The 14,047-nt window shown below is 38.8% G+C and overlaps 1 protein-coding gene across 2 annotated transcripts in view; it reads right to left on the bottom strand.

The window, feature by feature from the left end:
- Positions 1-14,047, bottom strand: part of LOC105466934 (PRELI domain containing 2) — a 93,422-nt gene that overhangs the window by 62,157 nt on the left and 17,218 nt on the right. For both annotated transcript variants that reach the window (XM_011716153.3, XM_011716152.3), the window contains 3 exons: positions 5,982-6,039; positions 2,756-2,829; positions 716-876 (listed from right to left, as the gene is read on the bottom strand). In XM_011716153.3, the coding sequence (XP_011714455.1) occupies positions 716-876; positions 2,756-2,829; positions 5,982-6,027 (281 nt within the window). In that variant the 5' untranslated portion in view covers positions 6,028-6,039. The remainder of the gene's footprint in view (positions 1-715; positions 877-2,755; positions 2,830-5,981; positions 6,040-14,047) is intronic.

Raw genomic sequence — 14,047 nt, 5'->3', positions numbered from 1 at the left:
GATAAACAACTCATACATAACATAAAGGATCACATACAAGGAACATACGCTTCACAAATATTATAGTATTGTTTGTAAAAAAAAGAACTTAGATACCATCTGTCTATCAAAAAAGTAGTAGCTATATAAAATGTCATACAGTCACAGGATTGAATTATATGCAATAAAGGAATAAGCTATATATATATTTATATATTTATGTATATATTTATATATATTTGTTTATATATATATTTATATATCACATGGTTTAAGCTCAGAAACATTCCATTAAGTAAAAAAAAAAGTACACAATTTACAAACTCACAATTTACAAAATAATTTATAATATATGTTTAAAAATGTATACAAAATCACACTATACAGACTCTATGAGTATATATGTAAGTATCTAAAGGTATCTCTTTAAGGTCCGGAAGAATATTCAGCAAACTGATAACACACACTACTTCTCGAGAGGGTGAAAAAGACACCAGGATTGGGAGGGATGGTCAGATGGGAGTTGAACTCTATCATTTCCTGATCCCCCTCCAAAAAATTCATTAATTACTGTGATTAAAAAATTAATAATGTGGAATTCATATGAGTTATAAACAAAGGTCATAAGTATAGAACCATAGATTTTGAATGTATGTACTCATGTGTCCATCCCTGCATCCAAAACACACACACACACACACACACACACACACACACACACACACACGAGTCTTACCAATTTGGGTTTTCCATACTTTCCCGGAAGACAGACTCTTCCTTCATGGATGCGTATTGTGTCCACGTAAGGCAGTGACTCCGTATAGCCATGTTTCTTTCCCGAGGATTGAGCCATGACTCCTCTTCTAATTGGATATTAGGTACTTTCAAAATGCTCACCTGCCCAACAGAAAGAGAATGGCTTTCTCAATTTAGGAAGAGCAGGCTACATAATGACCACATCCAGAGTTACTCTCAGTCTTGGATAACCAAGAGGACAAGTAATCCTGATATATGGATGATGGCTCACCAGTGGCTGTACGTTTTTGATAATCAAACATACTATGACCTTACTAAGTGCTGGTGAGGACATGCAAATGACCCAGGATTTATGTAGGCTATACAGTCCCTGGCCTAATTTCCCTAACTGCTAAACACTAAGCAAATTATCAGCCTCCTTCGCATCTCCTCTAAGGCTGGTTATGGCCTTCTTAAATTGATGGATTCTAATCGAGCCCACTTACAGGCTTACATGCAGAACAATATCAGGTAAAATATTTTCTTCATTTTAAACTCTGTCCAATACGTAGAAATGTATGGTTTCCTAGGTGAAGACATGGAAAACTACAAAGGCAGAATTGTACAAGTCAGAGGTGTCCTTAAATTATTTAAGAATTGAGATACAAGACAAAGTTGAATGCCTTTTTAAATAATAGATTCAGAGTGAGTATACAGGGCAAAGGCAGGGTACACACTCTGGAAAAAGCCAGTAATAATTTGCTGCTACAGTGCAACAAGTTTTACCATCTGGAAAAAAGAAAGTTAATTTTCATTGTCATATCAGCTTTATTACACTGAAGAATGTGACAGTCTTTTAATTCATGATAAGGAAGTGATGGAAGCTGCCATTTGTTCCACCTACAACACAGCAATTTAATTTGCAAGCTAGTCGGCAGGATCCAAGCTGGGTTCCACATTTGATATGGTTTGGCTGTGTCCCCTCCCAAATCTCATCTTGAATTGTAGCTCCCATAATCCCCACATGTCATGGGAGAGACTCAGTGGGAGGTAACTGAATCATGGGGGCGGGTTTTCCCGTGCTGTTCTCATGACAGTGAATAAGTCTCACGAGATCTGATGGTTTTATAAAGGGCAGTTCCCCTGCACACACTCTCTTGCCTGCTGCCACGTAAGATGTGCCTTGGCTCCTCCTTCACCTTCCACCACGATTGTGAGGCCTCCCCAGCCATGTGGAACTGTGAATCCATTAAAACTCTTTTATTAAATTACCCAGTCTCAGGTATGTCTTTATTAGCAGCCTGAGAATGGACTAACACAACATCACACACAGAATCTCTCTCAGGTTGAAACTACCCTCTGAGACCTGTTTGAAAGGGCATATCCAGATGCTTTCCTCTGACTTCCTCATAGCTCTAAAAGGACTCCCACTGAAAATCCCTCTATAGTTCAAGCAATGTGATTAAAAATTTCCACTCACCTTTTTCCAACAAAGAATCACCAGAGTGCTCTTCTTCAAAGAGAGAAAACATTTGCTATCATGAAGATTTCATCATCAATGATATTACTTTAGAGAAATACACATAAAGACTTAACAGAGGGCGTGGAGAACATTATTCTCTGGTAAATAGCTGTTATCTCTGATAGTGAATTAGAAACTGAAGTTTTTCTCTTTCTTATTAAAGATGAGACTAAATATTTACAATCTTCCCATTTCTGATCATTCTCACCTAAGAGTCATTTCTAATCATGAAAAGACTAGTCACTTCATGCAAAATGCCAAAAGTATCTTTAAAGTAATTGCACAACATCTCTATGTCCATTAAGAGTCCTTCACAAGACAGAGAGACAAAGTATCTCCAGTGGCATCTGCTAAAACTGAGGTTGGATAAGAAAGAGCTTTCTTCCTCAGAAGACTGTAAAGTAAAAGGAGGAGGAAGTTTCTAATGCTCCTTTACATCAGAAAATGCTGTTCCTTTTCATGACTATTAAAAAAACTCAATGTTACAACAACTGTGATTAAACTTTAAAATGAACTTACCTTCCTTAAAATTTCTGGAACCACATTCTGACAGATTGCAATCCTCTTTCTGTAGATGACCCCTGTTGATTCATCTAAAAAAGAAAAATTTTTATACACAAAAAATTAAGGAAATGTGTTCTTTTCTTAGTGTCAATAAATCTTGGGGGTTTTTTTTGTTGTTTTTTGTTTTTTGGTTTTTTCTTTTTTGAGACACCCAGGCTGGAGTGCAATGGCATGGTCTCGGCTCACTGCAACTTCCACCTCCAGGGTTCAAGCGATTCTCCTGCCTCAGCCTCCCGCAATAAATCTTTTAAAGTCAATCTCAATTTTCTATTTGCAGAATTCCTACAGAAAATGTTTAATTCAAAATTCAGTTTCCCTGACACTTTCCTGGGCCAAATCAGATATTCCTTATCTGTGATGAAGGAATAAGGGTACAACAGTAACTCAGAACGCACATTCCAGTGTCAAGGATGAAATAATCACAACCATTCACTGCTCTGGACTATCCGTGTCACTGCCCCAATGACGATGACCAGTGGGACTCCTGCTCAACTCCAAAGAGAATGTTTCAACAAAAAGGGGGAGAACCTGATGCTGCTACTTTCTGTACCTAACTTTCAAGCACAGATATCTGGCTACAAAATTTAAACCTATAACTCATTTTACCAGCCACATTTATCTCTCATAAGGGAGTAGACTTCCTGTTGTTACCGGCAGCAAATTTGTACGCGTCTGCAGCAACCTCAATTCTGGCCTCCTCAGAAGAAGGAATTCGACTGAGGGGCATCAGGCAGAAGGAGGGACCAAGACAAGTTTTAGAGCAGGAGTGAACGTTTATTAAAAAGAATAGGAAATGGCTATTCCTATTCTTTTTATAAACCTTCCTAAACAGGAAAAAGCTATTCTGGTTCCTTTAGAATGGGAATGAAAGGAAGGAAAGGACACTTGGAAGACAGCCAAGCGGGCAACCTGAAAGGCAAGTGTGTGGTCTGACCTTTTGACTTGGGGTTTTACGCGTTGGCATACGTCCGAGGTCTTACATCACTTCTCCCAAATCCTGAGATCTTATCAGGAAGCTGCTGATCATCAGTTTCAGGTGTTTTCTATCTATTAGGAGCGTGCCTTTGCCTGATGCCAACTGTGACCAATTATTACTTTAGTGAGACAGTTAACAACCGCCTGACCATCACCTGATGGTCACCCAACACTCCTGGGTGGGTGTGTGTGTGTGTGTGTGTGTGTAAGCTCTCTTACGTGTGTGTGTATGTGTGTGTAAGTCCTCTTCTGTGTGTGTGTATAAATGTGTAAGCCCTCTTCTGTGTGTGTGTAAGCTCTCTTCTGTGTGTATATGTGTGTAAACTCTCTTCTGTGTGTGTGTGTGTAAGCTCTCTTCTGTGTGTATATGTGTGTAAACTCTCTTCTGTGTGTGTGTGTGTAAGCTCTCTTCTGTGTGTGTATGTGTAAGTCCTCTTCTATGTGTGTGTAAGCTCTCTTGTGTATGTGTGTGTAAGCCCTCTTCTCTGTGTGTGTGTGTGTGTAAGCCCTCTTCTATCCTGCTCATACTTGACTAGCTACCTACTGTAACACTAGGACTGCAACCATTTTGGTCTGCGATGAAGTTTCCAGAATTAAACCAGGGATGTAAAAAACAATGTTAAGAAAAAGAAAGGCAGAGGCAGAGAAAAGAATAAACTCTGAAGTGCAGTCTTCTGCTTTGTGAATCACTGTGACTTAGCCACTCTGTTACAGGTTTTCTCAAAGCTCTGGCTATAGTAGTCCCAACCCTTCATGCAAAAACCCTGACTGCCCAGAAGCTGTTGATAGGGTGCCAACCCCTCTGCCCACTGGCCCTCCCTTTGGCCATCTCATCTAGTGCTTGCTTCACAAATACTCGAAATGGATTAGCCACTCCCAACGGCAAAGATGCCCCTGACAATGATAGAAATTATAATTAACATTTCAATTTAGAATATGCACAGTGTTCTCTCATTTGATCTTCGTAACAACCTAAAAACAAGATTATTTTCCCATTTGACAGATGAAGAAACTGAGGCTCCAAAAAGTTAGGTCACCAAGGTAGTAATGAAACCAAGATTTGAAATCCAGTTTGTCTGATGACAAATAACAAGTTTTTCCCACACTGCAGGTACATGAGAAAATATTTTTAATACATCTATATGGTTATAGAAGTACAGAAAATGCATATACAAGCAAAAGGCAGTTATGTTTGCCAAGCACAGAGAGGGCTCCAGAGTCACACAACAAACAGTAGCATCTCATGATTCCTAAGAAGGCTAAAGGGCATGCTGGACCTAGGCCCCAGTGTCTCCAAAGCTTTGTACATTGACTATGTGCATCGTCACAGCTTCCTGCTTTGCCCAGTTCTCAGGTTTAAACACTGACACTGATAATGGTTTTTGTGGAGATAGGGATAACACAGAAGAGAAGAGCTTCCTATGCTCTAGACCAGGAATCAGTAAACATTTTCTGTGAAGAATCAGATGTTAAATAATTTAAGTTTTGTGGGCAATAAAGTCTCTGTGGCAACTGCTCAACTCTGCTATTATAGTGAGGAAGCAGCCATAGATGACATGTAAACAAATGTGAGTATGTTCCAATCAAACTTTATTTACTAAAACAGACAGCGCGAGCCATAGCTTGTCAACTCCTGATTTAGTCAATGCTAAACCACATTGCCAAGTAGTTGGGATTCCATAAGCAATCACTTTATGGTCACATCTCATATTTAATCATATGCATTTTGCTATCTACAAAATGATATAATAGGCTACAGCCATGTGACCTTGAGCAAGTCACTTAACTTCTCTGTATCTCAGTTTCTCCGTGCATTAAATGAGCAGTCTAATACCTATCCCACACATTGTTCTGAAGATTAAATGAATTAATAAAAGTAAGAGTACCTGGCACATATTAAGGGCTCAAAAATGTTAGCGGTTACAATTATATATAGCTCAATGTTGTCATCAATTATTAGTTAGAAAGTGACAAAAAGCATCAGCAGGCCTTTTACTATCGTAAATCCTGGTGCTCTACCTGCCACACCTTTCTAAGTCACCTCAAGTACAGAAATATACCTGTTTAACAACTAATAATGGAAAGGGACTGTAGGTGAACAATTTTTTTAAAAACCTAATAGGCCACACACACACATACACCCATCTTTACAAAAATCACTATCATTTAACGATCATTACTGAAAAAAACTGTACAGAGAACTTACCTCTTTTTTCCTCCGTGATTTTTACAGAGAGGACATTTTTATCCATGGGGTTGGGGTACTAAACAAAAACACATAAAAAAGAATTACCATTAATCTACCAAGGTGAATTATTTAGTAGTAACCACAGCTGTTTGCAGGACTAGTAAATATTTTCCAAGAAACTTCTAAACAAAGCCCAGTTTTGAATCATGGATCCTAATTTTATAACTTGGCCCTGGATAAGTGAGATGCTATCATCATCTCGACTTACACGAAATCTGGGGAAAACCTTCTTTAGATCCAACCTAGCCCTGAGGGGGATGAGGTTAAGCTAATCAGTAAATAATAATAGTATTAATATTGAACCAGCCTAACATAAATCAAGAGTGTTCTTTGAGTTAGGCACTGTACTAAATGCTTTCCTTGTACAATCTTGTCTAAATCCAACAGCCTCTCTGTTATAACTGATTTATGTGATATCATCATCCCCATCTTTCAGATATGGAAACTGAATGAAGACTGGATTGTTTAGGGTCACCCAGCTGGCTCCTGGTGGAGCCAGGGAATTAAACCAGGCCTGTTTAATATAGAGTGGACCTCTTCACTATGGTCTAATATCATTGTCTGGTGGCTGGGTTAGCATCACAGTAGGATAATCATAGAAGTATGCTTTGCTAGGCACATAGTAAATGCTCAATAAATATTTAACATGCTGATTTAATTCCCCTGAAAAGCAATTTGGCTGTGACAAGGTTGATAATAGCCACTGCTTTTGTCTTAGGCAATTTACATACTTTAGATACATTAGCTCAGTTAATTCACAAAACCATTCTATAAGGTGTTACTTTTTCCACTTCATATATGAAAAATAAGGCTTAGATAAATTAAATAATTTGTTCAAATTGTCCAGCTAATGAATAGTATATCTGGGGGTAACAAAATTTGCCCCCTGATACTTTCCGCCAGCCTACAAAGCCTGCCCACCAAACCTACCACTAAATCGCCTAAAAGTTCACCTAACACAATCCTTTCCATTACTCAGATGTGAAAAGAGAGACACTGGGAGCAGAAGTGACCTCCTAGAAGCCACAGGACAAGGTAGCTGCTGACCCGAGCCTACTAAGCCCCCTTGGACTCTTTTCTCTGAGGTTTACCGATGTATCATGTGATCAAATCTGAAAAGAAAATTAGCAAGAAGTCTTATCCATGACATCACAAAGTGTTGAGCAGAAGGCAAGAGCAGCAGGCAGCCTGATGGGAGAAAAAAGAAAGTCCCCTCACTTTGCAAACTTGAGCTTTAAGTTTTCTGAACCCTAGGAAGTGAAACACAAAACTCTGACTGTGGGTCTCCACCCACAGCAGGTGTGTGTGTGTGTGTGTGTGTGTGTGTGTGTGTGTGTGAGATATTGATTTATTAACGGATTTTTCAGGGAAAGGAGTTCACATTTTAACACATTCTTAAAGATATCTATGACCCAAAAAGACAGTAGATTAGAACACAGGCTCTCTGAGGGCAGGAATACTGTCTATTTCAGGTACTCCTATATCTCTACCAGCCAACGTAATGCCTGGCACATAGAAAGCACTCAGTCAATATTTTCTGAATAAACAATTTGGAATATAAACCTCAATGACCTCAGGGATCAATTTGGAAAATGAGCCTGCCTTCAGTCAGAAACCAATCTATTAAGAGAGCAGTGGCTCAGCTTTCGGCAACCTCAATATCTCTTCATGTTCCATGTTGGTAAACTCTGTTATTCACACTTCCATCCTGGAAACTGCAATCTTGATAACTGATGAAAAACTTGGTTTTTAAAAATCTATTTATGGCCGGGCGCAGTGGCTCACGCCCGTAATCCCAGCCCTTTGGGAGGCCGAGGCTGGCAGATCATGAGATCAGGAGATTGAGGCCATCCTGGCTAACATGGTGAAACCCCGTCTCTACTAAAAAATACCAAAAATTAGCCGGGCACAGTGGCAGGCACCTGTAGTCCTAGCTACTCAGGAGGCTGAGGCAGGAGAATGGCCTGAACCCAGGAGGTGGAGCTTGCAGTGAGCCAAGATTGTGCCATGGCACTCCAGGCTGGGCCACAGAGCAAGACTCCATCACAAAAAAAAAAAAAATCTATTTATTTATATATTCATTCATTCATTCATTTTAGCCCTAGGGGAAAAAAAAATGCTTGGCTGGGCATGGAGGCTGATGCCTGTAATCCCAGCACTTTGGGAGGCTGAGGCGGGTGGATCACTTGAGGTTAGGAGTTTGAGACCAGCCTGCCCAAAATAGTGAAACCCTGTCTCTACTAAAAATACAAAAATTAGCCAGATGTGGTGGTGCACACCTGTGGTCCCAGATACTCAGGAGGCTGAGGCAGGAGAATTGCTTGAACCTGGGAGGCGGAGGTTGCAGTGAGCCGAGATCATGCCACTGCACTCCAGCCTGGGTGACAGAGTGAGACTCTGTCTCAAATAAAAAAAAAAATGCTTGGAACTACAATGATTGTTTCTTGAAGTTCAGCCCTTCCAAGTTACATGCCCGTAACAGAGGGTCAGGTTTAGATACTCTGCTCCTCAGCAAAGGAGACTTTCGCTTACATAGTACCCCTAAAGTAAGGGAGATATTTGAGACTCACACAGGTCCTCTGAATTGTGATTATATGTGTGTAAATTGTAACATGTTCACTAAAGTAAAATGGGCTTATCTCGTTTACTACAGTTCTAGCTTGCTCATTACATACCCATAAATATATATTGACTGAATATTATACATTCACCATAAGTTGTAGGAAGATGACTCAACTAAACTATAAAGGACATTGAAAATGTAATCACATTTGAGACATGGTGATCAAATTTTTCAAGTTCTGATTACTTCACTAAGTTATCAGAGAAATTCTTAAACATTATAAACTCAAATACTTCACACTTACATAATTTTTGGAGTTGAAGAGTCATGAGCCTCAAGTTTCCATAGAAGAATAGTAGAAGAAAGTAGGGGTTTATTTGCAATAGCTAACTGCCCTATTATGAAAGGCACGTATTTCAACCTCTTTAAAGATTTACTGAACTGAGGCGCCCCCTACCTGGCGTTACTTGAAACGATCTGACGCCATCTCGTGGTAACTTGAATATTCATGTTTTAATTCATGAAAATTTACCACAACTCCCACGAGAAAGAGTTGAAAGAGGGAAGGTTTCTCAGAGGTCAACACCAGAAACACTTACCTGGGAAGGAGACAGGAGGCAAGTGGCCAGGTTTTTCTGGACACCTTTTCAAACACAATCCAGTATGATTGCAGAATTGATCAAGCTAAATCAGGATCACACCCATCAAAGACTTACCAAGCAGCTACTGTGTTCATGCAAGGTGCTATCCTAGAGAAGCCGCCATGCACATGATTTCATTCAGCCCTTCTCAAAGCATGAAAATCTATCAAGTATTAATGCTATAAATATAATAGTATAAAGCCTGCAGACAAGCAGGGTCACACTGGGATTCTTCAATCACCATTTCATACTAGAGACTCTCATGAAAGCAATGTGATCTGAAGACCCAGATATCTGCCAAAAGTCCTTGTCTTTCTTGATCCTGACTCAGGTGATCACAAACTGCAGTGTGCATAAGAATGATGCCACAGGCTGCATACATATGCCATGTATGCTATACTACTTTATGGATGATTTAAGGGATTTTTAAAGGTATATTTGACTTCATTTTGCATATCCTTATAATTTTTACTTTCTTCACAGAATATGTAAACTAACTCATTTTCCTTTCCCCAAGACATGAAGCTACTGCAAATACCACTGTATATATCATATGTATGTTACAGTCTAACAAGGGTAAAATGTAGACTCTCCTAAAGCTGTTGTATCTGCTTGCTTTATTTTTTACATATTAAAAGATAAGCCAAGAACTCCATAATATTGGGCGGGGGGAATAAGCATTAAAGCAAACACACACATATAAAAAGTAAGAGTCCAAGAAACTGAGTCCATCTAATTACAGAAATCATATTCAATATGTTTGTGGGAGAAGCTTCATGAAGATATAACATTTAGCATTCATATGTGCTGAGAGAAAAAAAAAACCCATAAGCTTTCAGAAAGCCTACTCTTAAAAGAGTTATTAAAATATCAACTTTCCAAAAAGCTCAGAAGTCAATGCCTGTTTTTTATAACATTTTCTCCCCCTCTCAGAAACAGTCAATGACATCCAAAGGAGTCACTGTCTACCAATTTTCAAATGAGGTTACCCGAGAGAGTACAAGGAAGCAGGTGAGTGACAGATGTGTCTGAAGAGTCCTGCAAAGAAGGCAAAGAAGACCTACCGTCAGTCTGGTATATTAACATCCCCGTGTTATAAGCATTAAGGGAATCTGTTATCTAGGCTGCTGCCAAACATGTACATGCAAAGAGATGGGGCTGCTGAAAAGAGATTTGGTGTTTAGCAGCAGAAAAACATCACCACGAGCTATGCCAAATTCCTTTTATGAGCTCCACACATCATAGTCTATCACAGAAGAAAAGCAAAGTTGATTTTATACCAAGACGAGATCAAGGACAAAACATAATTAAGTTGAAAAGTATTTTGAATGGCTGTTCATTGGTCTTTCAATAGGATGATGAAATAGAAAGAACAAAGGGCAATGAGCCAAGACATGCAGACTACAACGCTGCCATCTGTGAGGCCAGGGTGGTGAACCACCAGGTAACCATCGAGGTCCTTCTGGCCAGGAAAAGCTATGATTCCAAACAAAGGCCAACCAACAGCACATCAGCCTCTTTCTTTCAAAAATGGCCCAATAATCAGCAATGGCATAGTGAAGGTTTTGAAAAGACAGTTTATCATTGTAACACAGAGGAAAATCCTCTTATCACAACATCAAATGTATGCATAAACCCAGTGCAGCTAAAGATATGCTACAAATAACTGCCCAGCACTCTTCAAAATCACCATGGTCTGGAAATGCAAGGAAAGACTGAGGAACTGCCCTACACTGCAGGAGACTGGCAGCTAAATGCACTGCAGGGGCCTGAACTGAATCCTAGACTGGAAAAACAGTATCAGTGGACAATTGGCAAAATCTAAATAGGGTCTATAGGTTAGTTAATAGCATTGTATCAGTGTTAATTTCCTGGTTTTAAAAACTATACTGTGGTTCGGGGAAGCTGGAAAAAAGTATACGGGAATTATTTGTTTTGCCATATTGATTTTGAAATGGTTTATAAGTCAAATTGTTTCTAAAGGAAAAGTTAAGAAATAAAAAACAAAATTAAAGACAGGATTTTGGAAAATGGTGAATTTTAGAGCCCAAGAGACCTGAATTGGAATCTCATCTGTGAGAAGCTTCGACAAATCATTTTAATCTGCCCTAGTCTCTTCATCTGTAAAGTGAGAATAAATAATTACCTCAAAGAGTTGTTACAAGAATTAAAGGAAACAATTTAATTACAGTATAATACCTAGCACTGTGCAAGTAGAAAATCAATGTAGCTGGTTTTGCTACTAACAAATGAATCAACACTTTTGAAAACTTAAAAAGCTTCAAGACTTCGGTTTTTACCTTGCGATTTACTGTGGTATGGCATTAAATATATTGCTGGCATCTATCTGCAATCCAAAAATACTTAAACAATGATTTTAAAATGATTAGAAGATAATATATCTGATTTTCCTAGACTAATTAAAAAAAACTCACAAGCTCATACTTTACCAGTTCAGAATTTGTGTGAGATACAAGGCCTTCCTGACACTTCACTCTGCACTAGCATTAGGGAAAGGGCTGCACCAGAGAAGCGAGAGTGCAAGAGAGAGTATTTACTTGGTTTTTTAAAGGCAACTATTTCTAAATAGTTTAAATGCTTTCATGGATTTATAGTTAAAATATAAATCTAGCCCCATACTATAATGTAACGTCTGCCATATGCCCCCGAGAAAGCCTTATCATGAAAACTACTACATCCTCCTCTGTCCCTTCTGACAGTGAACTCCTTGAAGACAGGTCCATGTACTTAGATCGTGAAAAATTTTTTTTTTTTTTTTTTTTTTTTTTTTTTTTGAGACTGGGTCTCATTTTGTCACCCAGGCTGGAGTGTAGTGGTGATGCAATTACAGCTCACTGCAACCTCTGCCACCCGGTTCAAGCGATCCTCCTACCTCAGCCTCTCGAGTACCTAGGACTACATGTGTGTGCCACCATGTCCGGCTAATTTGGGTGGGGGCGGGGGCTGTTTGTTTCTGTGTCTGTGTGGTTTGGAGTGTTGTTGTTGTTGTCGTTAGAGATGGGGTTTTTGCCCTGTTGCCCAGGCTGGTCTTGAACTCCTGGGCTCAATTCATCAACCCACCTCGGCCTTGCAAAGTGCTGGGATTATAGGCATTAGCCACCATGCCTGGCCAATATCTTCTATCTTTTATACACTGATTAAGCAGCAATCTCCACTAGATAAGTTTCTAAGTATACTTTACAGTTATTCAAATGGCATTTAGAAAATATTCCTCATTCAAATGTGTATCTTTATTCACGCTCACTCTCCCCTTTATTACTCTTAGTAAAGATTTCTGAGGCCACTTCTCTCAGCTTTTTATTTTCAGGCTCATGAAATCAATGCAACAAATTATTGTTGTTGTTGTTGTTATCATTATTCAACAAGTACTTTAAAAGAGCCTACTGTGTGCTGAAATTAAGCTAGGTATGTTATGCGTAACTGTATGCATTATCCAATTTAATTTCTCCAACAACTCCAGAAGATCGTGATTATTATTCTCATTTTGCAGATGAGGAAATCGAGGCATAGAAAAATGAAATGATCCATCCAAGCTCACAGGGCTAACAGCGCTCCATCCCTGTCTTCCCCACCCCATCCGATATCAGAGCCCACATTCTGCACATCTGCACCATTCTCCTTTACATCATGCCTAATCTTCTAGTGGAACTGAAGACAGGAAGATAAAAGTGAAGAAAGATTAGTACAGCATGTGACAAAAGATAAATAATCATTATGTTAAACTAGGCCTATGGTTTATCAGATCGTTTATTTTAGAAATGCAGGTTCACCCCCAAATATTTCTGGAGCTTTGCAAGGAGATATGTTCCACACATGTAAGTGTCAGATTTGCAAGGGAGAAAAGATAGGATCAGAAATGGAAACATTATTAATTACCCAATCAACTTTCTACTCTAAATGGAAATAGCCATTCATAAATCCCCTTTATGAGCTTAAGAGTAAACATTCAAACCATTTTGTTCAGCATACCAGGCTCCCAGCCAAAATAAATAACACCCAGGGTCATTCTGTTGAAGCAAAGAAATTATTAATATTTTAATCTATCCATTTTATTACAGTACCAAAAGTAAGGACATGTTTCTGAATCCCATACTGACTTCAATCTAAAATTGCACAGAGCTAATCCCCAAAAGAGTTACTTCATTCATTCATTCAACAAGGATTTGCTGTGTACCTACTATGTTCCAGGATCTCTTTGGGTACTTGGGATACATCAGAAACAAATGACAAAAATCACCACCTATGAAGGTGATACTCTATTCACTATGATTCTTTTGACCACAGCATAAAAAGAAAATCAACCTTGCAAAGGTAAGAAAAATCTTTACTTCTCTGGCCTCATTTAGATACAAACAAGAAAACATAGTCAATATAATGGCTCTCTGGATCCTTTTTAATGACTTTAAATTTCAGGCAGATGAAATTTAAGAAGTTCTCTGAATCCAGGTCACGAAAGGCAAGCCCATTAGAAAGGTCTAAGTGAGATCCCAAAGAAGACCTATTTTCTACATTGCTACATTCGTCTATGCAACTTTGTGTTCTCTTTGTAGATGATTTTAAGTAAAAGGAAGGAAACAGTGGTAAGTGATGAGAGCTAGAAAGCTAAGAGTCACACAAAGAAAGAAACCAAAATACACCGTCAAGTGCATTGACACTATAGTTCTTGGAATACATACAGTTCAGCATCCAATGAATAAACCATTTTGGGTTTCATAACATTCCTCCATGAAGTTTATTGAGAAATACTATATTTCACGAACAAAGGGTATCATATTGTTTGTTTTCACAGTGTCATTTAG

Source organism: Macaca nemestrina, chromosome 6 (assembly GCF_043159975.1).
Source record: "Macaca nemestrina isolate mMacNem1 chromosome 6, mMacNem.hap1, whole genome shotgun sequence".
NCBI classification, from domain to species: Eukaryota; Metazoa; Chordata; class Mammalia; order Primates; family Cercopithecidae; genus Macaca; species Macaca nemestrina.
The sequence above is the reverse complement of the archived record's forward strand: the minus strand, read 5'-3'. Positions and strand labels throughout refer to the sequence as shown.